This window comes from Ochotona princeps, chromosome 16 (assembly GCF_030435755.1).
Source record: "Ochotona princeps isolate mOchPri1 chromosome 16, mOchPri1.hap1, whole genome shotgun sequence".
Classification (NCBI taxonomy): Eukaryota; Metazoa; Chordata; class Mammalia; order Lagomorpha; family Ochotonidae; genus Ochotona; species Ochotona princeps.
This window is the reverse complement of record NC_080847.1, coordinates 56,807,282-56,831,779: the sequence shown is the minus strand read 5'-3', so window position 1 is coordinate 56,831,779 and position 24,498 is coordinate 56,807,282. Positions and strand designations below refer to the sequence as shown.

The 24,498-nt window shown below is 66.9% G+C and overlaps 5 protein-coding genes across 9 annotated transcripts; 1 reads left to right on the top strand and 4 right to left on the bottom strand.

Moving 5' to 3' along the window:
* Nucleotides 1-95: 95 nt before the first annotated feature.
* CCDC106 (coiled-coil domain containing 106) lies at nt 96-24,359 on the bottom strand. 5 transcript variants are annotated; one of them, XM_058674935.1, is made up of 6 exons: nt 24,250-24,355; nt 1,635-1,768; nt 1,447-1,554; nt 1,170-1,346; nt 506-703; nt 96-412 (listed from the first exon to the last, which is right to left on the bottom strand). In XM_058674935.1, exons 2-6 carry the CDS (start codon nt 1,663-1,665, stop codon nt 96-98), a joined length of 831 nt encoding a protein of 276 aa, XP_058530918.1. In that variant the 5' UTR covers nt 1,666-1,768; nt 24,250-24,355. The 5 variants fall into 5 exon arrangements, with proteins under 5 accessions (XP_058530918.1, XP_058530914.1, XP_058530917.1 ...); XM_058674931.1 differs by having other exon boundaries at nt 96-703; nt 24,250-24,359; XM_058674934.1 differs by lacking the exon at nt 24,250-24,355 and adding an exon at nt 2,693-2,778 and having other exon boundaries at nt 96-703.
* Nucleotides 2,961-3,825, bottom strand: ZNF581 (zinc finger protein 581). Its single transcript, XM_058674942.1, has 2 exons — nt 3,545-3,825; nt 2,961-3,442 (listed from the first exon to the last, which is right to left on the bottom strand). The coding sequence occupies exon 2, from the start codon at nt 3,437-3,439 to the stop codon at nt 2,966-2,968; it is 474 nt and encodes a 157-aa protein (XP_058530925.1). The 5' UTR covers nt 3,440-3,442; nt 3,545-3,825; the 3' UTR covers nt 2,961-2,965.
* Nucleotides 3,956-5,177, bottom strand: ZNF580 (zinc finger protein 580). Its single transcript, XM_058674939.1, has 2 exons — nt 4,968-5,177; nt 3,956-4,543 (listed from the first exon to the last, which is right to left on the bottom strand). The coding sequence occupies exon 2, from the start codon at nt 4,528-4,530 to the stop codon at nt 4,012-4,014; it is 519 nt and encodes a 172-aa protein (XP_058530922.1). The 5' UTR covers nt 4,531-4,543; nt 4,968-5,177; the 3' UTR covers nt 3,956-4,011.
* On the top strand, nt 13,854-15,643 carry ZNF784 (zinc finger protein 784). The gene is made up of 2 exons (XM_058674936.1): nt 13,854-14,008; nt 14,775-15,643. Exons 1-2 carry the CDS (start codon nt 13,931-13,933, stop codon nt 15,561-15,563), a joined length of 867 nt encoding a protein of 288 aa, XP_058530919.1. The 5' UTR covers nt 13,854-13,930; the 3' UTR covers nt 15,564-15,643.
* Nucleotides 17,266-20,505, bottom strand: ZNF865 (zinc finger protein 865). Its single transcript, XM_058674868.1, has one exon. The coding sequence runs from the start codon at nt 20,488-20,490 to the stop codon at nt 17,329-17,331; it is 3,162 nt and encodes a 1,053-aa protein (XP_058530851.1). The 5' UTR covers nt 20,491-20,505; the 3' UTR covers nt 17,266-17,328.
* Nucleotides 24,360-24,498: the final 139 nt, after the last annotated feature.

Below are 24,498 nucleotides of genomic sequence, written 5' to 3'. Positions count from 1 at the left end.
GGCCCCACGCCGTGTCCATGGCGACAGCGGCTCCCTCCCGAGGCGGCGCAGTGCACTGCAGCGGCCAGCTCTTTTCCCGGTTTTAATGGACGCGCTCAGCGCTTGAAGCGGTAGGTGATGGGCAGCAGCAGCTTGCTCTTCTTGAGCGCCTGCACCTTCTGCAGCGTCTCGTCGTCCAGCGCCAGGAAGCAGCGGCGCGAGTACTCGAGCAGGCGCTCTTTGGAGGGGTCGAACTCGCCCACCTCGGCCAGCTTCTCGGGGGCCACGAGCAGCAGCTCGGCGATCGGCGTGGTCAGCGCCACCGTGTTGCGGTCCACGCGGTGGTGCTCGAAGGCCCGCGACATGCTCTTGAGCTTCTGGAACGTGCCCAGGATCTTCTTGTAGCGGCACAGCACCCCGTCGGCGTCCTTGACTGCGGACAGGAGGGACAGGGCAGCGGTCAGGCCCGGGGCGGCCCCCCGCCCGAGGCCGGCCCCCGGCGTCCACGCGCCCACGGGGAGCTCACCCCGCTGCCGCTCGCGCGCCCTGGGCTTCCCGAGGCGCCCCCGGCCGGCGCCCGCCTTGTGCCGCCGCCTCTCGCCCGCGCCGCCGCCCTCCTCGGACGAGGCCGCCGACTCCGGGTCCGAGGAGGCCTCGCCGCCGGCCGCTGCCCGGCCATCCCCCTCCAGCCGCCGGGGCCCGGGCTTGGCGCGGCCGTGGTCCTCTGGGGGAGAGGGGGGCGTCAGTGGAGGGACAGTGGAAGGGCAGACAGGGGGATCCTGGGGGTGGACGGGGATCCTGGGGGTGGACGGGGTCCTGGAGGTGGACAGGGATCCTGGGGGTGGATGGGGTCCTGGAGGTGGACAGGGATCCTGGGGGTGGACGGGGTCCTGGAGGTGGACAGGGATCCTGGAGGTGGACGGGGATCCTGGGGGTGGACGGGGGTCCTGGGGGTGAATGGGGATCCTGGGAGTGGACGGGGTCCTGGAGGTGGATGGGGCCCTGGAGGTGGACGGGGATCCTGGGGGTGGACGGGGATCCTGGGGGTGGACGGGGCCCTGGGGGTGGACGGGGGCCCTGGGGGTGGACGGGGCCCCGGGGGAGAGAGAGGACACCGTCAGCGGAGGGGCAGCCCAACCAGGGGTCGTGGGGGCGGATGGGCCCTGGAAGGGACCACCCCCTGCCCGCACCTGCGTCCACGCGCGCCGACGAGATGAACTTGTCCAGCTGACAGCGCAGGAAGTCCCTCTCCTCCTCCAGGTCCTCGATGCGCTTCTGCAGCCAAGAGTTCCGCTCCAGGGCCAAGTGCAGCTGCGCCTTGATGCCGTTCATGAGGGCGAGGGTGGGCGACGCGGCCTCAGGAGGCTCTGCGAGGGGCCGGGGGAGGGCTGCGGTCACCTCGCGAGCTGCGGGCAGCGGTCACCTCGCGGGCGGCGGGCGGCGCGCCCCTGGCCGGCCCTGGCTCACCCTCCGAGGGGCCCCGCGATGGACTCAGGCCGTAGAAGAGCTGCGAGTCTAGAGGGGGCGCCTCCTCAAAGGGGACGGAGATGTCCAAGGCCTCCTCGTCCTTCTTGACTGGCGGGGGAGGAGAGGCCGGGGTCACTGGGGCGCCCCACCGTGCCCCTATCCCCGGGCGGAGGTCCGCGCGCCCTCACTTGTGCGCCTCCGGCCGTGGCGGTCACTCATGGCTCGGCCTCCCACGGGCCCGGGCAGCGGGGCGAGCGCTCGGGGCACTGGACGCGGACAGCGGCCAGAGGCGCAGGGGCATGGACTCTGGCGGAGGGTCGGCCTGGAAGAGGAAGGGCTGGGGTCTGCAGGAGGGGCCCCCCACCCCGAGGCCCGGGCAGGAGGAGGGGGTCCCATGCCCTGGGACCAAGGCCAAGGGCCCCCCACTCTCCCCCAGACCCGGGGAGGAGGAGCGGGACCGCGGGGGAGGGGGGGACGCCCTGCCCGCATCTCCCCCGCACCGGTGGGGGGTCGGCCCATCCCCTCCCCCACGGCGCGTGCGCGGTGTGGGGACGGTCACGCGTGGGAACCCGCCCCCGCCCTTTGTCCGCACACTGGGCCGGGGGGCGCGGACGCGACCCGCCGTCCCCGCCTCGGCCCGCCCGGCGCCCGGTCCTAGGGGCCGCAGCGCCCGCGCTCACCCACCCGCGCGCGGAATCCGGGCCGGGGAGCTGCTGCGCGGGGAGCGTCTGCAAAGTGTCACGGAGGAGAGCGGAGGGAGGCGGCGAGCGGGCGGGGCTCGGAGACGGGGCGGCGGGGCGGGCCTGGGTCCGGTGGCGGGGCTCGGAGGCCGGGGCCGGCGGGCGGCGCGCGTCCTCCCGGAGTCCCGGCGCCCTGGTCTGCGGCACGGGCTGGGGGCCGCACTTGCGCGACGGCCCCTTGCAGCAGCACTCCCCCGCCCGCCCGAGGCTCAGGCAGGGAGCGTCACGAAATTCCCATCCCGGAGCGCTGGCGCGGCTGCGGGGCGTGCGGGATGTCCGCGCGGGGGTGGCCGCGGCCCCGGGAGGCAACAGCCAGGACAAGTGCTAGCAGCCGGGAAAAAAAGCCGCTATCCCCGTAGAGGAACGGGCCGGTGCAGCCCCAGGCCTGGTCCCATCCTGGGAGCGGGTCGCGCACCCCACTTTCCTGGCGGGTGGCACCCCGATTTCCCTCCCGCTGGCCGTGGAGCGCAGCTGGAGGGCGGCCCTCGCGTGCCCACCGCACTCACCTGTGGACTGGGGCTGGTTCTCGGCTCAGCAGCCCGGGGGCCTGTGCGGGCCAGGACTGAGCGCCCCCCGGGGCAGGGTGGCTGCTGTTGGGGGGTCAGCGGGCGGTGGACGCTGGGGGGACACCGGGGAGCACAAACAGGCCAGGCGAGCGAGGGCTGGAAGCAGGCGTTTATTAGCACGGCGCTGCGTCCGCCCAGGGACCAGGACGGTGGGCAGCGGGGGTTGGGGGCCCCGTGGGCAGCACCCGGCGCGGGGGCAGCGCCGCTCCGCCCTCAGGGGTGCTTCCAGCGCGTGTGCTTCTGCAGCGTGTCCTGCTCCAAGAAGCGGCGCGGGCAGTGCGGGCACTGGAACGGGCGCTCCCCCGAGTGCGCGCGGCGGTGCCGGGCCAGCTCGCCCGCGTCCCGGAAGCGGCGTGGACACAGCGGGCAGCCGTGGGGCCGGCCGCCCCCGGCGCGGTGCGTGGCGCGGTGGCGCGCCAGGTGGCTGGCCCGCTTGAAGGCCTTGCCGCACGAGTCGCAGGCGAACGGCTTGGCCTCCGAGTGCGTGACGCTGTGGCGCCGCAGGTACGACATGTACTCGAACACGCGGGCGCACACCGGGCAGCGGTAGCCCTTGGCGCGCGCGGCGGGCGCCCGCGGCGGCTCCTCGTCCACCAGCACCGTGTAGGGCACGCCCTGCGTGTCGATGAGCAGGTAGCGGTGCGGGCGCGGCCCGGGCGCCGCGGGGTCCGGCTCGGGGGCCGCCATGGCCTGGGGGAGAGGGGGACGCGGCTGAGAGCGCGGCGCGGGGAGCGGCTCCCAGCCCCGCCGCCCCGCCGCCCCGCCGCCCCGGAGCCCCGGAGCCCCCCGTACCCGCTGCTGCAGCCTCCAGGCGCCGGCCGCTCGGGGACCCCCACCCCGCCCCGCCGAGGGGCGCGCGGAGCCGGGCGGAAGGAGGGTCCGCGGGAGGAACGGCGGGGCGGGGCGCCTGGGCCGCCGGGAAGCCGCTCCGGCCGGAAACGGGCGCCGCCAGGAAGGTTCCCGGGGGCTGCGGGCCGCGGCGCGCGCCCAGGGTCCCCCCCGGCACACGCGGACGCGCGCGCACGCGGACGCGCAAGCAGGAGCCCGAGCACCGAGGGCGGAATGTTTATTGAGCAAAGAGGGCGAGTGGTCAGGGGGCGGGGAAGGGAAGGAACGACAGGGAGCCGGCCCGAGCCCCTGCCCTTCCGCCGGTGCCCCGCACGTGCAGGGACGCGGGGCCCCGGGAGGCCTCTCCACGCGCGGGGAGGGCGGCGGCTTTGGTCTACATGACGCGCGGGGTGGACGGGGCGCGGGGGCGCTCAGTGCAGCCGCACGTGCTGCGCCAGCTCGGCCGCGTCCTGGAAGCGGCGCGGGCACAGCGGGCAGGTGTGCGGCGGTCCCGCGCGCGCGCGGTGCGTGGCGCGGTGGCGGGACAGGTGGCTGGAGCGCTTGAAGGCCTTGCCGCAGGCGCCGCACGTGAAGGGCTTGAGGTCCGAGTGCGACACGCGGTGGCTCTGCAGCCGCAGCGGGCTGGCGAACACGCGCGCGCACTCGGGGCACGGGTAGCCCTTGCGGGGCGCGGGCTCGGCCGGGGGCGCCTCGCGCGGGGCCGGCCCGCGGGGCTCCTCCTCCAGCGGCGCCGTGTACGTGTAGGGGACCCCGTTGGCGTCGATGAGCAGGTGGCGGCCCAGCCGCGGGGGCCGCGGGCCGGACGCCGAGGACGGAGCGGACGCGGGACCCTCGGCCTGCGGGAACGGGGGCGCCTTGGGCGGCGGCGGCTCCACGGCCTCCGGGGAGGCGGCCCGCGGGGGCGGCGGCCGCGGCGGCAGCAGCAGCATCTGGGGGCGCGGGCTGCGGGGGACAGGGCTCAGCCTCGCCGCCCGCGCCCGGTGCGCCCCACTAACCCAGTTCCCCACTTGGCTGTCACCCCCTTGTCCTGGTCCGCCAGGGCACCCGGGGAGACCCACTGCCCGGACCACCCTCGACTCCCGGGTCGCCCCCTGCTCCCCACTGCCCGGATCACCCGGGACCCCCGATGCTCCCCACTCCATGGATCGCTCCCGGGACCCCCGGATCTCCCCCTGCCCCCCAGTCCCTGAGACCCCCGGGTCGCCCCCTGGTCCCCCACATCGCCCCCAGTCCCCGGGACCCCCGATGCTCCCCACTCCATGGATCGCTCCCGGGACCCCCGGACCGCCCCCGCTCTCCAGCCGCGGCTCTGCTCCCCACGCCCTCCGGCCCTGCCCCGGCTCCTCCCTCCACGCCTGCCCCGTACCCGGTGCAGCGGCCTCTCGGGTCCGGAGGAGGAGGAGGAGCGAAGCCGCGGTCCCCGAGGCGGCGCCGGCGGCGGAACCGGGACGCTGGGGACTCGGGGGGACCGGGGGCGGCGGGCGCGGGGGCGCGAGGGGCGGCGGCGTCCCTGGGAAAAGGCGCCGGCCGGAAGCGCGCGTGGCCGGTGCGAAGGTTCCGCTGCCTGCGAGCGGGCCCCGCCTCGACCGAGCCCACCCCGGGGGGCTGGGGGTAGAGACACCCGAGGGTCGTCCGCAACGCGAGGCCAGGGACTCGGACAGGGATGACCCCAATGGCCACCTGCCGCGCTGGACCACACCATCTGCACAGCAGAGGCCGCACGAGGGCGAGGCAGCCCACCCAGTAAGGGTCTGGACCTCGCACTTGTCACAGGAGGGGGGAAAGATCGAGACGTGGCCACGCCCGCCCCTCCAGGGGAGCTCCCAAGAGAGGTGGCATAGGCAATACTGGGGGCTGAACTCCACTCCTGCAAAACTGTGCCCTCTCTCGGGACGGGTCCCCCAAGTTTACGACTAAGAGTGGTGGGCAACGTAACCCACCTCCGGAACTTTTTCCTTTCTTTCATTGTTTTGATGGTTTGTGTCTGGCAGGTAAAATGTCAGAGACAAAGGGAGAATGGCTCAGTCCTTCAACACCTGCCCAGAGCCAGGGTGGGGCCAGGAGCTGCCTCAGGTCTCTAGCAGGTCCTGGGGGCCCAGGCACAGCAGCTGGGAACTGGAGGGAGGCAGAGGCCGGATGTGATGGCAGGGTCCCGAGGTGTGGCGTTCCCAACACTGTCCCTGAACAGGGCCAACTTTGTCCCATGGGAGCTGGCAGAGGGCAGTCTGCCTGCCTTCCTACGAGGGCTCATGGGGGCCACCAACACCAAGACACCCCTCCCAGCTCTGCCCAGGAACAGCTGGGGGGCCGTCAGGTCTCTGAGCCTCGACAACGTCCTTAGGGTCCCGCCCTGGATGTGGGTGCTGCCAGGCAAGCAGAGCCTGGCAGAGGGCCCCCCTGGGTGTGGGTGCTGGTGGTGGAGGGCAGGAGGTGGGGTATGAGCCCCCACTTTCCGGGCAGGGGATGTGTGTTCTCGCAGGGGGCAGCCTGGAAGGATGGGCCATCCTATCAGGGCCTCCCAGCTTCAAAAACTGTAACATAAAATAATCAGATCCCAGTGAGGCCTCTGATACCTGACAGTTCTCATCTCGGCAACCTGACAGTTCTCATCTCGGCATAGACCTCAGGGTCCGCACGCTGCTGCAGAGGGTTACACATTACACACTGGAGTGCGGGCTCCAGTCCCGGCTGGCCCGCTTCCCATCCAGCTCCCTGCTGGCCCGGGAAAGCAGCAGAGGACGGCCCAAAGCCTTGGGACCCTGCACCCGCATGGGAGACCTGGAAGAGGCTCCTGGCTTCCGATCGGCTCAGCTCCGGCTGTCATGACAACTTGAGGAGTGAACCAGTGGATGGAAGGTCTTTCTCTCTGTCTCCTCTCTGTAAATCTGCCTTTCAAATAAAAATAAGTGAATCATCTAAAATAAATAAAATCTCCTAAATGGCTGAGCAGCGCCCACTCACCTCCTTAGCTTCGTCATCCTGGCCTCACTTCCCACTGCCAAGCGGCTGTCAGCCTGCAGCTGCAGGGGCTGGTGTGGCCTGTGCCTGTCCGCAGCACCCAGGGGGACTTCCTCCCATACCCTGGGGGTCACTAACCCTCACCAGGGGCATCATCACCCCAGTATCTGCCTCCACAGGGCACTAAAGCTGTTTTTAAAAATGTTTTAAAATTGGACTCGACATGGTAGCCTAGTGGCTACCCCGTAGCCTTGCATGCACCAAGATCCCCTATGGGCACTGACTTGTATCCCAGCTGCTCCCTGCTCATGGCCTGGGAAAGCAGCAGAGGACGGCCCAAGGCCTTGGAACCCTGCACCCACGTGGGAGACTTAGAAGAAGCTCCTGGCTCCGGAGCAGCTCAGCTCCAGTCATTACAGCCGCTTGGGGAGTGAACCAGTGAATGGAAGATCATTGTCTCTTCTTTCTGTAGATCTGCCTTTCCAATTAAAACAATTTCTTGAAAAGTTTTAATATTATTTATTCATTTGAAGTGGAGAGAGGCAGAGCCGGATCTTCCACCCTCTGGGTCATTCGCTAAATGGCTACAACAACTAAGGCTGGGCTTGTCTGAGGCCAGGAACCTCTTCTGGGTCTCCCACGCAGGTGCAGGGTCTCAAGGCCTTGGGCCGTCCTCGACTGCTTTCCCGGGCCACAAGCAGAGAAGTGCAGCAGCTGGGACATGAGCCGGCACCCATATGGGATGCTAGAACTGCAAGCAGAGGGTTGCTTTGCTATGCCACTGTGCCAGCCCCATATTCCTTCCAAACTATATGAGAAATCAGGTAACTTAGAAAAAAACAATAAAATTGAAACATGAGCTTAATTCACCCAACCTGAGAGCTTATCATTTCTCAATGGTGCACAAACATCACACTGTTACAGCAGGACCTTTTCATCAAGGCAGAAAGCAAGTTGGAACCAGCACTAGCCAGCTTGTTAAGACGCCATGAGAGCCCCCATACACATACACACACACACACACACACACACACAGAGAGCAGGATCTGAGGGCCGCCTCCACTCCTCAGCTGCCCCCAGCCCACCCTAGGGACCACCACCCAGCTTGTGACAGCCAGAACGGGCGGAGGAACAGTCCGTGCTGAGCTGGATGTGGTGCCCTCGCCCACGGGCTTGCCCCACACGGACCTGAGCTCTGGGTCCTGACCAAGTTCCACAGAGGCCGGGCAGGAGCTTGCCACTCTGCGGGTTCTCTGACGAACTGGCAGAAAGCTGGTGCACCCAGTGCCTCTCACAGCGGACTCGGTGAGGGATTTTCATATTTTAAGTTGTTTTATATAAAGGCAATGAACTTCACAATACAGACTTGAAGTGGGATTTGATAATACAGGACAGGACCCTGCTGGCCAGGCCTGCACCTGCAGGTTGCCAGAGCAGCCAGGGTGCCCTCCATTGGCCACCCACACGCTGCACCCACGCTCGCCAAGCTCTGACACCAAGAGCTAGTAACCGCTGGGGTCCAGTCCGCAGCCCCACACGGGCTCGTGCCGTCCAGTCACACAAGGAGTCCCAGAGCAGAGATGGTCACAACACATGACCCTCAGACACACTGCCCTGAGACAAGGCGGCAGTCAGTCCTGAAGCAACGGAGGTGGCTGAGCCGTGGACAGGCCAGGGCAGGAGTGAGCTGCTGTGGGCAGTGGGAGTGTCCTGGGGTCAATGTGGAGGGGGCTACACACACAGAGAATTACACAACTGCCCGCTCCCAAGTCTGAGTGTCACGTTTGGTAGTCGTGGCCCAGCACAAGGATGACCACCACCTGTGAGCAGGTGTGTGACCACTTAGCACGAAAGTAACTGGCAAGGGCGGGAGGAGGGGTATGGCTTGGGCACAGTCCAGAGGGCCAGGTCTGTGCGTCCCCAGGGCTGGGCATTTAGTCAAACACAATTCAGGATCTTTCTGGAACAAGAAGGGTAAAGGCAGCCTGGGGGGCGGCGCCATGAATCAATATGCTAATTCTCCACCCTATGTTACCAGAGGCCCATGGGGCACCAGTTCTAATCCCCGCAGCTCCACTTCCCGTCCAGCTCCCTGCCTGTGGCCTGGGAAAGCAGTCGAGGATGGCCCAAAGCCTTGGGACCCTGCACCCGTGTGGGAGACCCGGAAGAGGCGCCAGGCTCCTGGCTTCGGATTGGCGCTGCTCCAGCTGTTGTGGTCGCTTGGGGAGTGAACCATCAGACAGAAGATCTTCCTCTCTGTCTCTCCTCCTCTCTGTATGTCTGCCTTTCCAATAAAAATAAATAAATCTTTAAAAAGTAATAAATAAAAAGGCAGGCTGCCCCTCACAAGGCCAGTGGACCCAGTCCCATGCAGACTGAACATAGGGAATCCCCAGTGTCAAGAAAGGACCAGCCCTGGGCCCTCCCTGGGTCCCCTCAACCAGCACACCCTGCCGAACCCGGACCTACTACACATGCTGCTGCTCCTGCCATACCTGGAAACAAACCCACCTGACTGTCCCCGCACTGCTCATCAGGGTGTGCCATCGCTGGGCTCTGCCAATCACGCCTAGTGTGTCCAGGACCACGGACAGCTCCCTGCTGGCAACTGCTGCTCCAGGGCTCAGCCAGCACCCAGGATCGCGGCCCAGGCTGCTCCCTGCTGGCCGCTGCTGCTCCAGGGCTCAGCCAGCACCCAGGATCGCGGCCCAGGCTGCTCCCTGCTGGCCGCTGCTGCTCCAGGGCTCAGCCAGCACCCAGGATCGCGGCCCAGGCTGCTCCCTGCTGGCCGCTGCTGCTCCAGGGCTCAGCCAGCACCCAGGATCGCGGCCCAGGCTGCTCCCTGCTGGCCGCTGCTGCTCCAGGGCTCAGCCAGCACCCAGGATCGCGGCCCAGGCTGCTCCCTGCTGGCCGCTGCTGCTCCAGGGCTCAGCCAGCACCCAGGATCGCGGCCCAGGCTGCTCCCTGCTGGCCGCTGCTGCTCCAGGGCTCAGCCAGCACCCAGGATCGCGGCCCAGGCTGCTCCCTGCTGGCCGCTGCTGCTCCAGGGCTCAGCCAGCACCCAGGATCGCGGCCCAGGCTGCTCCCTGCTGGCCGCTGCTGCTCCAGGGCTCAGCCAGCACCCAGGATCGCGGCCCAGGCTGTTCCTAGCAGCAGAGTGGTGTGGAGGATGCCCCAGGAACCAGCCTGGTCATCTGAAACTCATCGGTCCTTATCGCGGCTGCACCACTTCTACCCGGCTCCCCTCTGGTGTCCCTGGGAGAACAAGGGAGACGACGCCCAGGTGCTGGGAGCATACCACCCCTCACAGCAGGAAGGAGCTCTGGCTTCTAGCTGGCACGGCCACTGGCAAGAAATCTCCATCTTAAACTCTCTTTTGAGGTTACATTTTTAAAATTTTATTTATTTTTACTGGAAAGTCAGACATACAGAAAGGAGAGACAGAAAGGAAGACCCTCCATCCGCCAATTCACCCCCCAACTGGCCTCAATGACCAGAGCTGAGCCAATCCAATGCCAGGAACCAGGAGCTTCTTCCAGGTCTCCCACGCGGGTGCAGGGTCCCAAGGCTTTGGGCCGTCCTGCACTGCTTTCCCAGGCCACAAGCAGGGAGCTGGATGGGAAGTGGGCTGCCAGGATTAGAACCGGCACCCAGATGGGATCCCAGCATGTGCAAGGATTATATAAGAAGAAGAAATAGAAAATTTGGAAACAATAATTACTCCCACTTTTCCCTAACGCTTGTACCTTCCCACCCTCATCATGTACGCAAACATCATCAAAAATAAAAACTTCTAATAAAAAAGGGGGGAGCAGCAGAGTAGCCTGGCAGCTAGAATCCTCACCTTGAACGCGCCAGGATCCCATGTTGGAGCCAGTTCTAATCCCGGCTGCTCCACTTCAGATACTGCTCCCTACTATGGCCTGGGAAGGCAGTCGAGGACGGCCTGAGGCCTTGGGACCCTGCACCCGAGTGGGAGACCTGGAAGAGGCTCCAGGTTCCTGGCTTCAAACTGGTGCAGTTCTGGCTGTTGCGTCCCTTTGGGGAGTAAATCTTCCTTTCTGTCTCTCCTCTGTGTATCTGACTTTCCAGTAAAGATAAACAGATCTTAAAAAAAAATAAAATAAAAGTCAAAGGCCCCAGGCCAGCGGTGCGGCTGGCACTGGCTGAGGGCCAGTGGGGTCACTGCCAGGCCCTGTGACCAACAGCCTTCACGCGTAGGAACTGCCTGCTCACCCGCCAACCAGCTCATCTCCAATCCCTTCTCGCATCTCCCCTCCACACCTCCGTCCCCTTCCACCTGCGCGGGCTGGACTGGCACCTGTCTTCTTTGATTCTTTCAAAAAGATGTACTTAGTTATTTGAAAGGCAGAGGGAGAGACAGAGAGAGAGACAGAGACAGGGGGAGAGATCTTCCTTCCACTGGCTCCCGACTCCCCAAACAGCCGGAGCTGAGCCGATCCGCAGAGGGATGAGAAGTGCAGCTGGCGGGACACAAACCGGCGTCCATAGAGGGTGCACAGCCGCCCACTGCCTGTTGGCCAGCCAGGCCAGGCACCGGGAGCCCACGCCAATCTCGCACGTGGGTGGCAGGGACCCACCTGCGGCTCCTCGGCCGGTGACAGCACCGGGTCCGAGGAACATCAGGCCCAGGACCCTCCCCCTCAGCGCAGAGCCCCTCTGCCCCGCGCCTCCGCCCACTGCCTTCCTCTCTATGCTCTTTTCGTGCCCCTCTAACCCGGCCCTCCCGCTCTCTTTCCTCCTCTCTGTGCCCCTCTACCCACACGCTTCCGCTCTTTTTCCTAGGCTTATTGGTCCTCCCGTGCCTCTCTACCCCACGCCTCCCCCCTCGTTTTCCGCCTCTCTGTGGTCTTTCCCGGCCCCTCTACCCACGGTCTTCCGCTCGTCTTCCTCCTCTCTATGTCCCTTCCGTGCCCTTCTGCCCGGCACCTCCTCTGGTTTCGCGCAGGATGGCGGCCTCCCGCCCTCCCGCCGCCCTCTCGCGGGCCAAGGGCTAGCCTGCCATCACACCTTAGTGCTAAGGGCCTGGTACAGGTGCTGGAAAGGTTGAGATTGTAAGGGGGAAATGAAAGGAAGGACGGCGAGAGAATATCTTCCAGCTACTGAGTCACTTCCCCACAATGGCCACAACAGTCACTGGCCAAAACTGGGAGCCAGGAATCCATCCCTGCTTCTCATGGGCCCACGTGCATGGGCCATCTGCCACTGCCTGCCTGGGCACACAAGCAGGAAGATGGAGCATAAGCCAACTCAGGACGCCGGTGTGACAGGCTGCAGTTTAGCATGCTGTGCCACAGCACCAGCCCCTTCTATTTTTCTTAAAGAAAAAATTTTTGACAGACAGCAAGGGCTCCCACCTGGCTCACGCCCATGATTATAATGGTGGGGGCCGGGCCATGGCATCTTCATGCCAGAGTGTAACAGGGCACCTGGGGCACAGAAAGCTCTCAGGGACTCAGGAACATCTCTTCAGCTCGAATCTGAATCCAACAGGCACACGAACACCCCGCAGCACCGTGTGCACCTGCTGATGACCCGCTGACGGGCCAACGTGCTCTCGCTGCCCGAAGCCATGCATGGGCAGCTCTGGAGTCCGGGTGTGGCATCAGCTGCCTCTTGAGTGGCCACAAGGACCACGTCAGAATCGTGACACAAGGATGCCGTCACCGGACGTGCCGGCGTGACATCACAGGATTACATCACACTGAGGGCTGCAAACACAACCCCCCGGCGAGGCAGGGAGGTCAGGACACATGATACCCTGAACATTTCCTCTTTTTAAGGTTCATTTATTGACTTGAAAGTCATACTTAACAGAGCAAGAGCCGAAGATAGGTGTCCGCTGGCTGACCTCCCAAATGGCAGGAATAGCCAGGTCTGGGTCAGACCCAACCCAGCAGCGCCTCCCGGGTCTCCCACGCAGGATGCGGCGTCCCTGCTACTGCCTGGCCTGCCCACGCCTGCTTGCACACGCACAGCAACGTGCAAGCAGAGCCACGCATGGGTGAATGACCTGGGGCTTGGCAGGGATGGCAGGACACCGGGTACGGGGTTGAGCCTGCAAGCTGTGGTTTAGGGATTCAGGAGTGAAGCCAGGAGCTACCGTGTGCACCAGCCTGCTCTGGCACGGAGCAATAATCAGTAATAAAATAAGCAGAAACGGGAGAGTCTTAAAGCGGGGAAGGCGGAGACAAGCCAGCTAACAGCTCAAGGAGACACTGTCCACGATGACCCAGGGGAGGGGACGGCCCGGGGAACCCGGAGCCCACAAAGGAGCTGCCAGGGATGGAGTCCCGGCCCCTCCACTCCCCACACAGCTTCCCTGACGCCCGCCTGGGAGACCCACGTGGATGGAACTAAGCTTCAATACCCATCCACATGTACGAGAGCCAAACGGGATGTGGGACAGACTGGACTAGTCTGCTACACAGACTGGCAAACCAGGGTAGGGGGCGGGCCTGGTGAGGGTTCATTGTGGGTCGCTTTGACTAGGCTGCAGCTCCCACTGGTTTATGTGAAGGCTGAGTGTGTGCTGGGCAGAACCAGGCTGGACTGCATTGGTTCCAGTGGAAGTCGCGGCTGAAAACAGAACCAACCCAGCAACTGCAACCACCAGCTGATTGGGGTGATGAACTGTGCCGGGCCCTGTGCTTGCTAGTACGTACAAGAATCTGGTCTGGGAACACCTCAGACAAAGTTTCTTTGGGGATCTTCCCAATCGAAATGCCGGACTCAGAACCCTAACCAAGAAAAGACAGAAGACAGAACAGGTCAATCAACCACCTCAGCTGTATGTTGGCAGCGAAATACTGGGCAAATGAAGACTCTAAGATGGACTGTGTCATTCAGTGGATTCTTCAGTGACCTCATCATGCTTGGAGTGGCAAGATTGGCAGCGATTCATAACTGGTGAACTGTCAAAACCACTTGAGCAGTGCCCTCGGAGCATGCCCTACATCCGGGACCTGGGGTGGGTGGGAGACCGGGTGGGGCCTCTCCCTCAATATCCCCTTTACCTCAGATACAAGAAGGAAACAATACGAAAATAATAGTCTTACCCACTTCCCTATAACCCTTGAACCTTTTTACCGTAATTAACTATGTAAAGATTGTAAAAACTATAATACAAAAAAAAAAATAAAGAAAAACTGTCCGTGCTCCCTGTGCCTGCTCAGTTTGAGCTCGGCCCCGCCCCCGGTATCGCCCCGCCCACCGCTGCCATCCGGCCCCGCCCCTCAGCACCCCGCCTCTGCATCCCGCTCGGCGCCTGCGCGGTGCCTCCCGCGCCCGCCCGGGCCCCGCCCCCGCCCGCCGCGATCCCGGGCCCTGGGGGCGGGGTTCGGGCACAAGATGGCCGCCGCTCGCCCTGATCCCCCGCGTCCCGGCTCCCCGATCCCGGGGTCGCGCTCGCCGGGGCCGCCGGACCTGGTGCGGGTGAAACGGGGCCTGGAGGAGGGGCGTGCAGCCAGGGGCGGGGCCTGTGACGGCGGGCCGGGGGCGGGACTTGGATCGCAGCCTTGGGAGGGGCCAGTGCGGCGGGGCGGGGCCTGTGACGGAGGGCCGGGGGCGGGGCTTGGAGCGCAGCCTGGGGAGGGGCCAGTGCGGCGGGGCGGGGCCCCTGGGCATATATGCATACTTCGGGGTGGGCCCTCCGCGTGGGCGTGGCTCGAGGCGTCCTAGGGCGAGGTTGGGGAAGGTGACCCTTGGGGTCGAGGCTCTGGCCCAGGTCACGCTGCCGGGAACTTGGGGCCCCCTGCTGCCTCCCTGGACCCTTGGGGCCAAGGACACCATTTGTTCACACCACAGACACTGCAGTTCCGGACTGCTGGACCCTGCGGGACGGGCTGGGACCCCGCTGTCCGGGCAGTGGGTGTGTCCTGGGTGCGGGAGGGCGGCAGGAAAACCTTGGCGACATTCCTTGTCGATTGTTCTGGAAAGGAGAGGAGAAGTGAGCGCTGAGGGGTGGGGGTGGGGAACGCTAAATTTAGAAGGGAGCCAGCCCGGGTCAGCCGAGGTTAGTGCGGGCGGGAGCCAGACGCGAGCTGGTTCGGGGGTCAGTGCAGTGGGACCTCGGGCTGGAGCTGTGCGCTGCCAAGGCCAGAAGCGGCGGGCTGGACACCCCGCTTTCTGCTGGGCAGCACAGGGGGGCGGGTGGCTCCCCGATGAGAGGTGCTGGCCCCTGGTGTCGCCCCAGGTCCTGCTGCCCGAGCCCGGCCGCCCCGCCACGCCGCCGAGTGACGTCATCGAGATCCAGGTGGTGAAGGTGACCGACAGCAGCCTGGTGTCCGCGCCCCCAGAGCCCCCCGAGCCCGGCTCGCTCCGCTGCGCCCTGTGCCCCGCCGCCTTCCGCCTGGTGTCCGAGCTCCTGTTCCACGAGCACGGCCACGTGGCGGGGCCCGCGGGCGGCGAGCCGGGTCGCTGCCACGTGTGCGGCCACCGCTGCCCGGGCGCGGCCAGCCTGCGAGCCCACTACAGCCTGCACACCGGCGAGAGGCCCTACCGCTGCGCCCGCTGCCCGCGGGCCTTCCGGGCGCTGGCGCCGCTGCTGCGCCACGAGCGCCGGCATTGCGGGGAGGCGCGCGGGGAGGCGGGCGCGCAGGGGCCCGGGCTGCCCGAGGTGCTGGCCGCAGCGGTGGCCGGCGCGGCCGTGGGCAAGCCCTTCGCCTGCCGCTTCTGCGCCAAGCCATTCCGCCGCTCGTCGGACATGCGGGACCACGAGCGCGTGCACACTGGGGAGCGGCCCTATCACTGTGGCGTGTGCGGGAAGGGCTTCACGCAGTCCTCGGTGCTGAGCGGCCACGCGCGCATCCACACGGGCGAGCGCCCCTTCCGCTGCGGCCTGTGCGACCGCACCTTCAACAACTCCTCCAACTTCCGCAAGCACCAGCGCACGCACTTCCACGGGACTGGCCCAGGCTTCGGCGACCCTTTAACGGGGCGTGGGGAGACGCCAGCGCCGGTGAAAACGGAGGCCGATGCCTAGAGGCAGGGGCAGCGCTGGAGGGCCCCAGGTTCTGGACCCCCACCACCCTCTGCCAGACTCTGAAAGGGGCGGGTGCAGCCCCTCACATACTCCGCATCACGCCTCCCGCCCAGGTCTCTGCAACACCCAGGCTCCTGGGGGCTCCCTGGGGGTGACCAGGGTAGAATCTTGGCCTACCTCACTGGACTGCATTGCACCTCAGAGACTAGGAACCCCCACTCACAGCCGTGGGTCCCCAAGTCACTGCCTGAAGGATGGTGCCAACCCCAGGGCCGCCTGTCCACCCACCTCCCGACACGGCCAAGGGAACTGACCCCCACCCAAAGGCAGGGCTCACAGCCCCCTCTGGGGGGTCTGAGTTATGGAGTGAGGGGGTCGCTGGTGGGTGAGCAGCACTTGGGGCTGGGGTTCCTATTAAAGGACTTGTTGAAGGCCCACTTGTTCTTACACCGTCTTGTCTTCAGGGGGACCAGGCCAGGGCTGTGGTTGCGTGTCAGGGAACAGGGTCAGGGGAGCAGGAAGAAGCAGAGGGTATGGTGGGGTGGGGTCCTGCCCCAGGAGACCATGCACAGACAGGCGAGTGCCTGGCACTCTGCCTCCCCCATACAAGCGTCCGTGTTTCCTGTTCACTGCTGAGACAGAACAATGGCCGCACAACAGAGTGTAATCTCGCCACGCGGCTCCCTAGAGCTGAGTGGCCGTGGGAGGAAGTGAGGCAGGCGGGCAGCTATGGTAGCGCCTGGAAGCGCTCTGAAGAGCTGCTGCCTCCATCCCCGCAGGAGTGCCCACTGGCCTGTGGTTTGTGGACGAGGCATGTAGATCGGCGTGTCCACCCTGCCTCCCACATCTCCTGGAGCTGAGCTGCCCACTCACCTTGCACACTTCTGTCCAATTTGGCCTTTGTCCCCGCTAGGGGAGCCCAGTCTTGCCAAGGGAAAGGGCCGGGTGGGCATCTCTGCACCCCCTCGGTCCTCAGCGATGCCGCTACTCGCCCGACCACCAGCGCCCACAGGGTGTTAGACCTCAGAGGCTGCGCTGGCTCGCTGCTGCCCTGGCATTTCCACTCACCAAGCCTCATCTCCCAGATCCAGCAACCAGGCACCCTTGGGCACCTTCTGCACCTCAGGTTCCCCTTCTGGGAAAAGTGAACCATCCGGGCAACTCTGAGGCTGGCAGGAGGTCCTGGAGTGGGGGGACAGGTGGCAAGAACAAGCCACGCAGCAAACGTGAGGGGTTCCAGCCGGGGTCCCCTCTGTAGGACGGGGGCAGCTCTGGTGCTGGAGCTGTTCCTGCAAGCACTTCCCTGCCCCCACCTGCACCTCCCACACACGCTGGCCCCTTCCCAGCAGACACAGCACAGGAAACAGCGAGCCCTCAGACCCACCCTTGGCACGCACACTCAGGCACCCGGGGACAAGATTTATTGTTTTCCACGCTGTACAAGTCACCCCGCCCACCCCCCACAATCCGAAGGAGCACCCAGTCCCCCTGTGCCCTCCCACCTCTGCTCATATCCCACTGTTCAGCCAGAGGCCACAGGCTGGGGGAGGGGCGGGGGGACGGCACACTGAGGGAAGGCCGCGGGACAGGGGCAGACAGAGGAGCCAGTCGCAGCGTTTGCTGGGGCCCAGGGGAGGCAGGGAAGGGGATGATTCAGTCCGGTGTCCACTGTGTCCAGAACTGGTCTGCACCAAGCTCCGAGGGCCAGCCCGGTGGCCTGCAGCCTGCTGAGGGTCATCGGCCGGGAGGCCCGGGAAAGCCGCAGTCAGGCGTCCTTCCCGGGCACGGTGCCCGCCCCCGTCCCGGGAGCGCCCAGGCCCTCGGCCTTGTGCGCCAGGCGGTGCTTCTTGAGGCCGTAGGTGTTGGCGAAGCCCTCGCCACAGGAGGAGCAGCGGAAGGGCCGCCCGCCCTGGTGGGCCGCCAGGTGCTTCCGGAAGTAGCCGGGGTCCTTGAAGGCCTTGAGGCAGGCGGGGCAGCGCAGCTCGGGCCGCGGCGGCTCGTGGGCGCGCTGGTGGCGCAGCACGGAGCTCAGGTAGAAGAAGCCCTTGCCGCAGTGCTCGCAGCGGTAGGCGCGCTCGCCCAGGTGCAGCCGCTGGTGCTCCAGCAGGTTGGAGCGGTAGCGGAAGGTCTTGCCGCAGGCGCCGCAGCGCTGGGGCCGGGCCACGGCGTGCAGCCTCCGGTGCTCCGCCAGGCTGGACGACTGCGCGAAGCGCTTGGCGCACACGCCGCACTTGAAGGCCCGCTCGCCTGTGTGCACCACGCGGTGCTGCCGCAGGTACCAGGAGCGCAGGAAGCCGCGCCCGCACACGCCGCACCGGTACGGCCGCTGCTCCGTGTGGCAGCGCTGGTGGCGCATCAGCAGCGCCGCCTCCCAGAAACGCTTCCCGCACACCGGGCAGCGGAAGCCGCGCTTCTGCCGGTGGCTGCGGCGGTGCAGGAGCAGGTCGTAGGCGCCCGCGAAGCTCTGGCCGCACAGGCCGCAGCCCAGCGTCCTCCGCACCAGGTGCACGTACTTGTGCGTCACCAGGCCCAGGAAGTGCTTGAAGCTCTGGCCGCAGGTGGCACAGCTGAAGCGCTCAGGGCCCGAGCCGCTGCCCCCTCCGCCCCCAGCCCCGGCCGTCCCGCCCGAGTCCTCGCCTCCAGACACCCCGGCCAGCGCAGCCACGGCCGCCCCCACCTCCCCCGCCAGGCCGTTGTCCAGCACGCTGGCTGCGTCGGGGCCGCCCGCGCCGTCGGAGGGCTGCGAGCCACTGGGAGTGGGCGGCAGCAGGCGCTCGGGCGCGGCCTGGTGCACCAGCTTGTGCCACATAAGGTTCTCAATGAAGCCAAACGTCTTCCCGCAGGCGTCACAGCCGTACGGCTTCTCCGACATGTGGGCCTCCTTGTGGCTCATGACGTGGAAGAGATCCGGAAAGTGCTCCCCGCAGTCCGAGCAGGCGTAGCTGAGCCCCTCGGCGGGCCCCGCGGCCGAGGCCCCGGCAGGCCCGCAGGCGCCCGGTGCGCCCTGGCCCGCGGGGAGCCCGGCAGCGCCAGCGAGAGCGCAGGGCAGCTGCAGCCGGTGCACCTGGCGGTGGCGCGTGAGACTCTGCGGGTAGCCGAAGACCTTCCCGCACAGCTCGCACTTGTAGGGCCGCTCGCGCGTGTGCACCACGTGGTGCTTGCTCAGGTGGAAGGACTCGCGGAAACGCTTCCCGCACACCGGGCACTGGTGCGGCTTCTCGCCCGTGTGGATGCGCTCGTGGCGCTTCAGGGTCTCCCTGCGCCCGAAGCCGCGCCCGCAGATGCCGCAGCAGAACGTCTTCCCGGGCACGCCGGCGCCCGCGCCCCCCGACGCCGCGGCACTGGGGCCCGCCCCTCCGAGCAGCAGCGGGTGCGCGCCCAGCAGCGGGACCGGCACGGCGCCGTAGACCACGGCCGCCGCGGCCGCCGCCGCCTTCTCGCTGTCCGTGGCCGGCGGGTCGGAGGGCAGCAGGTAAGGCCCCGGCGGGAAGGCGGGCGGCGGCGCGGAGGCCGCCCCGTCCTTGGGCGCCTCGGCCGCGGCGGGCGGCGGCGCGTGCGCGGCCTTGTGGCGCAGCAGGCTCTGCGGCGCTGAGTAGGACTTCCCGCACAGGTCGCAGGGGTAGGCGGGCCGCGGCGCCCCGGCCCCCGCGTGCGCAGCCTGGTGCTTGAGCAGGTAGGCGGCGTCGCGGAAGGCCTTGCCACAGATGCCGCAGGGCAGGCGCAGCAGGTCGGCCGAGTGCGTCTTCACGTGCCGCTTGAGGCTCTCGCGCCGGTTGAAGCTTTTGCTGCACACGGAGCAGGAGAAGGGCTTCTCCCCCGTGTGGATGATCTGGTGCTGGTGCAGGTGGCTGGGCTTCTTGAAGACCTTCCAGCACAGCGGGCAGGCGAACGGGCCCTCGCCGCCCCCGGGCGTGGTGGGGGTCGCGGCTGGGGGCACGGGCCCCGCATTGCCATCGGCGGAGACGGCGGGTGCGGCGGGCGTGGCTGGGGGAGCGGAGGAGACTGGGGGCGCGGCGGCCGGGGCGGGGGGCGCGGCGGGCAGGCCCAGCGGCGGCGGGGGCAGCGGCAGGCCAGGCTGCGGCGGGGCCCCCGCGGCGGGGGGCGCGTCCTTGTGGCAGCGGCGGTGGCGGATGAGGCTGGACACGTGGTTGTAGGTGCGGCCGCAGACGCCGCACTCGTAGGGCCGCTCCCCCGAGTGCACCAGCATGTGCTGCACCAGGTGCGAGGACTGCTTGAAGGACTTCTGGCACACGCCGCACGGGAAGCGCCGCTCCATCAGGTACTTCAGCCTCCGGAAGTAGCCCTTGTCGTCCTTGGAGGGGTCACAGGCCGCCCCCGCAGCCGCGGGGGTCTGCGGCGTCTGCGTCGGGGCAGGCAGGGGTCCTGGGACCCCCGTGGGTGCGCCCAGCCCCGGAGTCACCCCTGGCCCCGAAGTCGGCCCGCCACGCTTCAGGTTCCCAAACAGGTGCTGGTGCCCCGACAGGTCCACGATGCCCCACTGCGGGGCAGGGAAGGCAGCGTCGAAGAGCGGGGGCGGGGGCGCCCCGAAGGCGGGCGGCAGCGGAGGGTCGGGCTTCTTGGCTTGGGAAGAGGAGGAGGAGGAGGAGGAAGACGAGGACGAGGAGGAAGAGGAAGAGGATGAAGATGAGGAAGGCGCCTCCGCCTTGGGCTTGAAGGTGGCCTGCGGCGGGTAGTCATACTGCGGGGGTGGCGGCTGCGGCGGCGGCTGCGGCGGGGGTCCCGGGGTGCAGGGCAGCGCCGCCACCGCCTTGGCGTGCTCCCCATACAGTTCCATGGGCTCGAAACGCTGGTGGTTGAGGAATTCCAGGAAGTCGAAGGGGTAGCTCTGGAAGTGGACCCCGTCCTCACCCCCCAGGCCGCTGCTCCCGCCGCCCCCGGCGCCGCCCCCCGGCGGGTTTGCCTCCATCTCCAGCGGTGGGAAGGGGAGACCCTGTGAGGGAAGGAGAGGGTGGGGCTGAGCAGGTGCGCAGGCGGGGGCTTCCTCTGGCCTCCCACCCCCGGCGCCCCTCTCTCCTGGGGCCCCGCCGCACCCCTCTCCAAGCACCCCAGCTCCCCACTTGCTCTCCTCGGAGCAGTAGCCCAGCCCTGTGCCTGTTCTTTCCTGGAAGCCCCAGAACCAGTTCCAATCCAGGCTGTCGGAAACAGCCCCTGGGTTCGCATGGTGTTACCTACTCACAGGACAGCAAGCCCGGCCCTGCTCCAGAGGAATCACGGTGGCAGGCCCCCAAGCCCCAGGCCCTTCCCCACAGCATCTCACAGGGTGGGAGTCCCCCACTGCCCAGCAGGAAGGCGGGGTGGGGCACCTGGGACCCACACCTGCCCCGAGTCTCAGGGGGCAGTGGGAGGAGGACCCCAGGGGCCTGACCTCAGGCACATCTAAGAGGCCCAGGCCCCTGCCTGCTCCCTTGAGGCATCTGCTCCTGCCCCTCCTCGCTGCCAGGCTCTGGCACCTGTCCACCCATCCGTGGTTGCCCCTAGGTAGGACCTTGCCCTTGCAGTCCTCTTCCCCGCCATCTTGCCGGGGGGCCCAAGACAACCCTGCCTTCTGCTCACGCCCCTCCCTCAGCCCACAGGTGCAGAAAGAATGCGTCCCACTCCGCTCCCACCCAGGAACTGGGTATTTTTAGTCTCCAGCCCGGGCTATGTTCCTTCCATGCCCTCCACACCCCCACATTAAACATGACCCCCATGAGCAGAGGGCACCGTGGGTTGGGGGGCTACAGCCCAGGGAAGCCCACCCTGTAAGGAGACAGGGGCCAGGGGCGACCCAGGTGCTGTGGGAGAAAGCCTGGGTGGTCACCTGCTACCACGCCCAGCCCGCTGCAGCCCTGCACTCAGAGTCCCAACGCCACAGGACACACAAGGAAACAGGCAGAGAGGGGCCCAGTGACTCTCAGGGAGAGCCCCGACTCCACTCTCCCCCTGCCCGAGGCCTGGGGCTGAGGCAGCCCCTCAGAGTGGGCAGGGTGCAGGGACGCCAGGTGGCCGGAACCGTGTTTGGGGAGGAAGGGTGTTCCCACAGGTGAGGCCCAGTGTCTTCCAGAGGCGTGCTCACAACATGGTGAGACATGTCCCCTCCCCCCACCCCAAGCACTCTCTGGGCCTTCACCCAGCTGCGTGTTCTTGTCCTGGTTATGGCCACCAGCTTGGCACAGATGCCAAGCAAGCAAGGACTCGGCGGTGTGGGCGTCAGACCACCTTCCTAAGCCACCAGGGGCCCGAGGAGACAGCACAGCGAGGAGTGGACACGAGCCCCGGGCCGGGGAGGCGGGAGATGAGCTAAAGCTTCACTCAGAGGGGAACAGTAGCCACAGGTGCTGTGCTGGTACCAGCAGAACAAGACCAGATTGACCAGAACGCCCAGAGGAAGTGGACACTGGGCAGCCCAGGAGCTCACAGGGGGACCTTGATGTCGGGGGGGCCACGCATGAAGAGGGCCTGGGCAGGGGCTACAGGTGCATCAGCCTGTGGGAGCCGTTTCTTTTGGGGAGCCTTCCTGGGAGGGGAGACAAGACACAGGAGGCTGTCATGCACAGAGGCCTCACGGCATGACCCTCACAACAGGGACAGGTGACCCATAGCCACCATGGCAGTGCCAGCGCCACAGGGGCCCTCAGCCCATGCATGTAACAGCCCCAGTGCCAACAGCCCATGGCACGCAGCAGCCCCGGTGCCCACAGCCCATGGCGTGCAGTGGCCCTGGTATCTGCAGCCCCAGTGCCCACAGTCCATGGCACGCAGCAGCCCCGGTGCCCACAGCCCATGGCGTGCAGTGGCCCTGGTATCCACAGCCCATGGTGTGCAGCGGCCCCAGTGCCCACAGCCCGTGCCATGCATGCAGGGCTCTGGGGCCCACTCAGTCCTGGGCTGCTCCTGGGTCCACTCTCCATGTGTGCAGGGGTGAGGGCGCCTGTGCCCCTCCTGCTCCTCATCCGTCGCACGCCTGCCCTCAGTGCCACCACGAGGGACCCAAGCAGTCCCACCCGAGGAGCTGATACACACCGCAGGGCTTCCACGTCCAAGGCCACAGCCTCCATGGTGAATTCCAGCGCTGAGTCCAGCCTCCCTCCTCCCGTGGTTTACCCAACAACCACGTCAAAACCCTTGCGAGCACGGCTGGCTTCCCCAGCTTCACAACAACCCTACAAACGTGACTGTTCTCACATTTCCCAGACGGCAGAGACAAGGCCCAAGCTGCGTCCCTCCAACACAGCGACCACCCATCTCACTCAAGAGCAGAACCCTCGCGATGACCGGCAGGACTCCTGGCTCCGATGCCTGAAGGTTCCCGGCTCACAGCCTCAGCCACCTTCCCAGGGGGACCCTCAGGACCACAGAGCGCCCATCCGCTGCTCTCACCCCACAGGCCCACACCCGGGCGTCTCACGGCCTTCGCGTCCTGCTGTCCCCGTGACCGTCGGACACACCTGCACTCTACCTCCTGGCCTTAAGGTCCACCTTGCTGTCCTCACCCTTGACCCCCAAGCAGGTCAAAGATTTTTAGATTCTGATTGCTGCTCTGGCTGCAGGAGCTGCAGCAGTGCCTGCCTTGGCCAACATTTGCCAGAAAAGAAAAAAAAAGCCTGTACCCAGGAGTCCAGGACAGGCAGTCCCTCCGGGCAGGGAATTCATACCCACACGCGTGCCAGGGCAGCGAGGGGGACAGAACTCTCCTGAGAGGCCCTCACAGCGCCCGGCCCTGCCCACCCCCTCCACCACGTCACGCGAGAATCCTCATGCGGACACACCCCAGGAGAGCCAGCTGCCCACTACGCCATGTGCTGCCAACTATCGAAGGAAGAGATGCCACTCCAGGCATCGCTCTCATCTCCCAAGCCTGGGGGTCCCTCTGCACCCCACGCCCTTCAACCTGCTGTGCTAGCTCCTCCCGTGGCCAAGTCGCAACCCTCTCCCACCCTGGTCAGTGGCTCATCTCTTACTGGACCTGCAACGAGCAACCACAGGCTGCCTGCCCCTCGACGCCCTCGGTGGCCGGGGGTCCAGGACCACGGCGGGAGAAGAGGGCTGAGATGGCAGGGGCCAGCAGGGAGAGGTGGACACCGGGGGCGAGGCTGAGCAGGACCAGGCTGGGGGCTGGGGTGGGAGCCTGCAGCCGGGCAGGCGGGTCCCTCTTCCTACCTCGAGGGGTAGAAGTGGGGGTGCAGACACACTGCCCTAGAGAGAGTGGGTGAGAAGTATGTTCTCCAGGTTCGAAAGGCTGTGTCTGTGTGTGGGGAAGCAGTGACCAGAATGCAGAGTATTATCACACCAACAAACATGGGCGGCCAGGAGCTTTAGTGGGGGGCTGTTGTCTCTGCAGAGAAACATCGGGGGCCGAGGGGGCAAGTCCGTGGCAAAGCACTATTGCAATGCCGCCTGGCCCCCATGCTCCGGGGAGAACCCCGGGGGTTCAGGAGCGGTGCCCGGCCCGGCGGAGGGGGGCGGAGCTGCAGGCGGCAGTGATGGGGGAGGGGAGGCGGAGCTGTGCGACCCCCCGGCATTTCGAGGGACCCCCAGCGGAGGTCCTCTCCCGGGGGGCGTTCACGGGCAGGGCAGCTGGCGTGGCCCGCCCCGGCCAGGCCCCGGCGGGGAGCAGCACCAAGGATGGCGGGAGCGACCCCCCGCCCTCGCCGCGCCCGGGCCCCGAGCCCCGTCACTCACTCACCGGCGCCGGGGGTCTCCGCCGGGAGGAGGCCGAGGAGGCAGAGGAGGCGCCCGCCGCTCCGGGGAGACCCGAGGGCCCGGCCGGAAGCGCCGCCCCCTGCACCCCCGCCGCCCCGGGCCGCCCGCCCGGAAGCGGAAGTCGCGCCCGTTCTCCAGGCGCCGGCGTGGAGAATCGGAAAGAGGCGGCGGCGGCGGCGTCTGCGGCCACTGCGGCTGCGCACTGAGTCGCGGCTGCGGGCAGGGAGCGCCG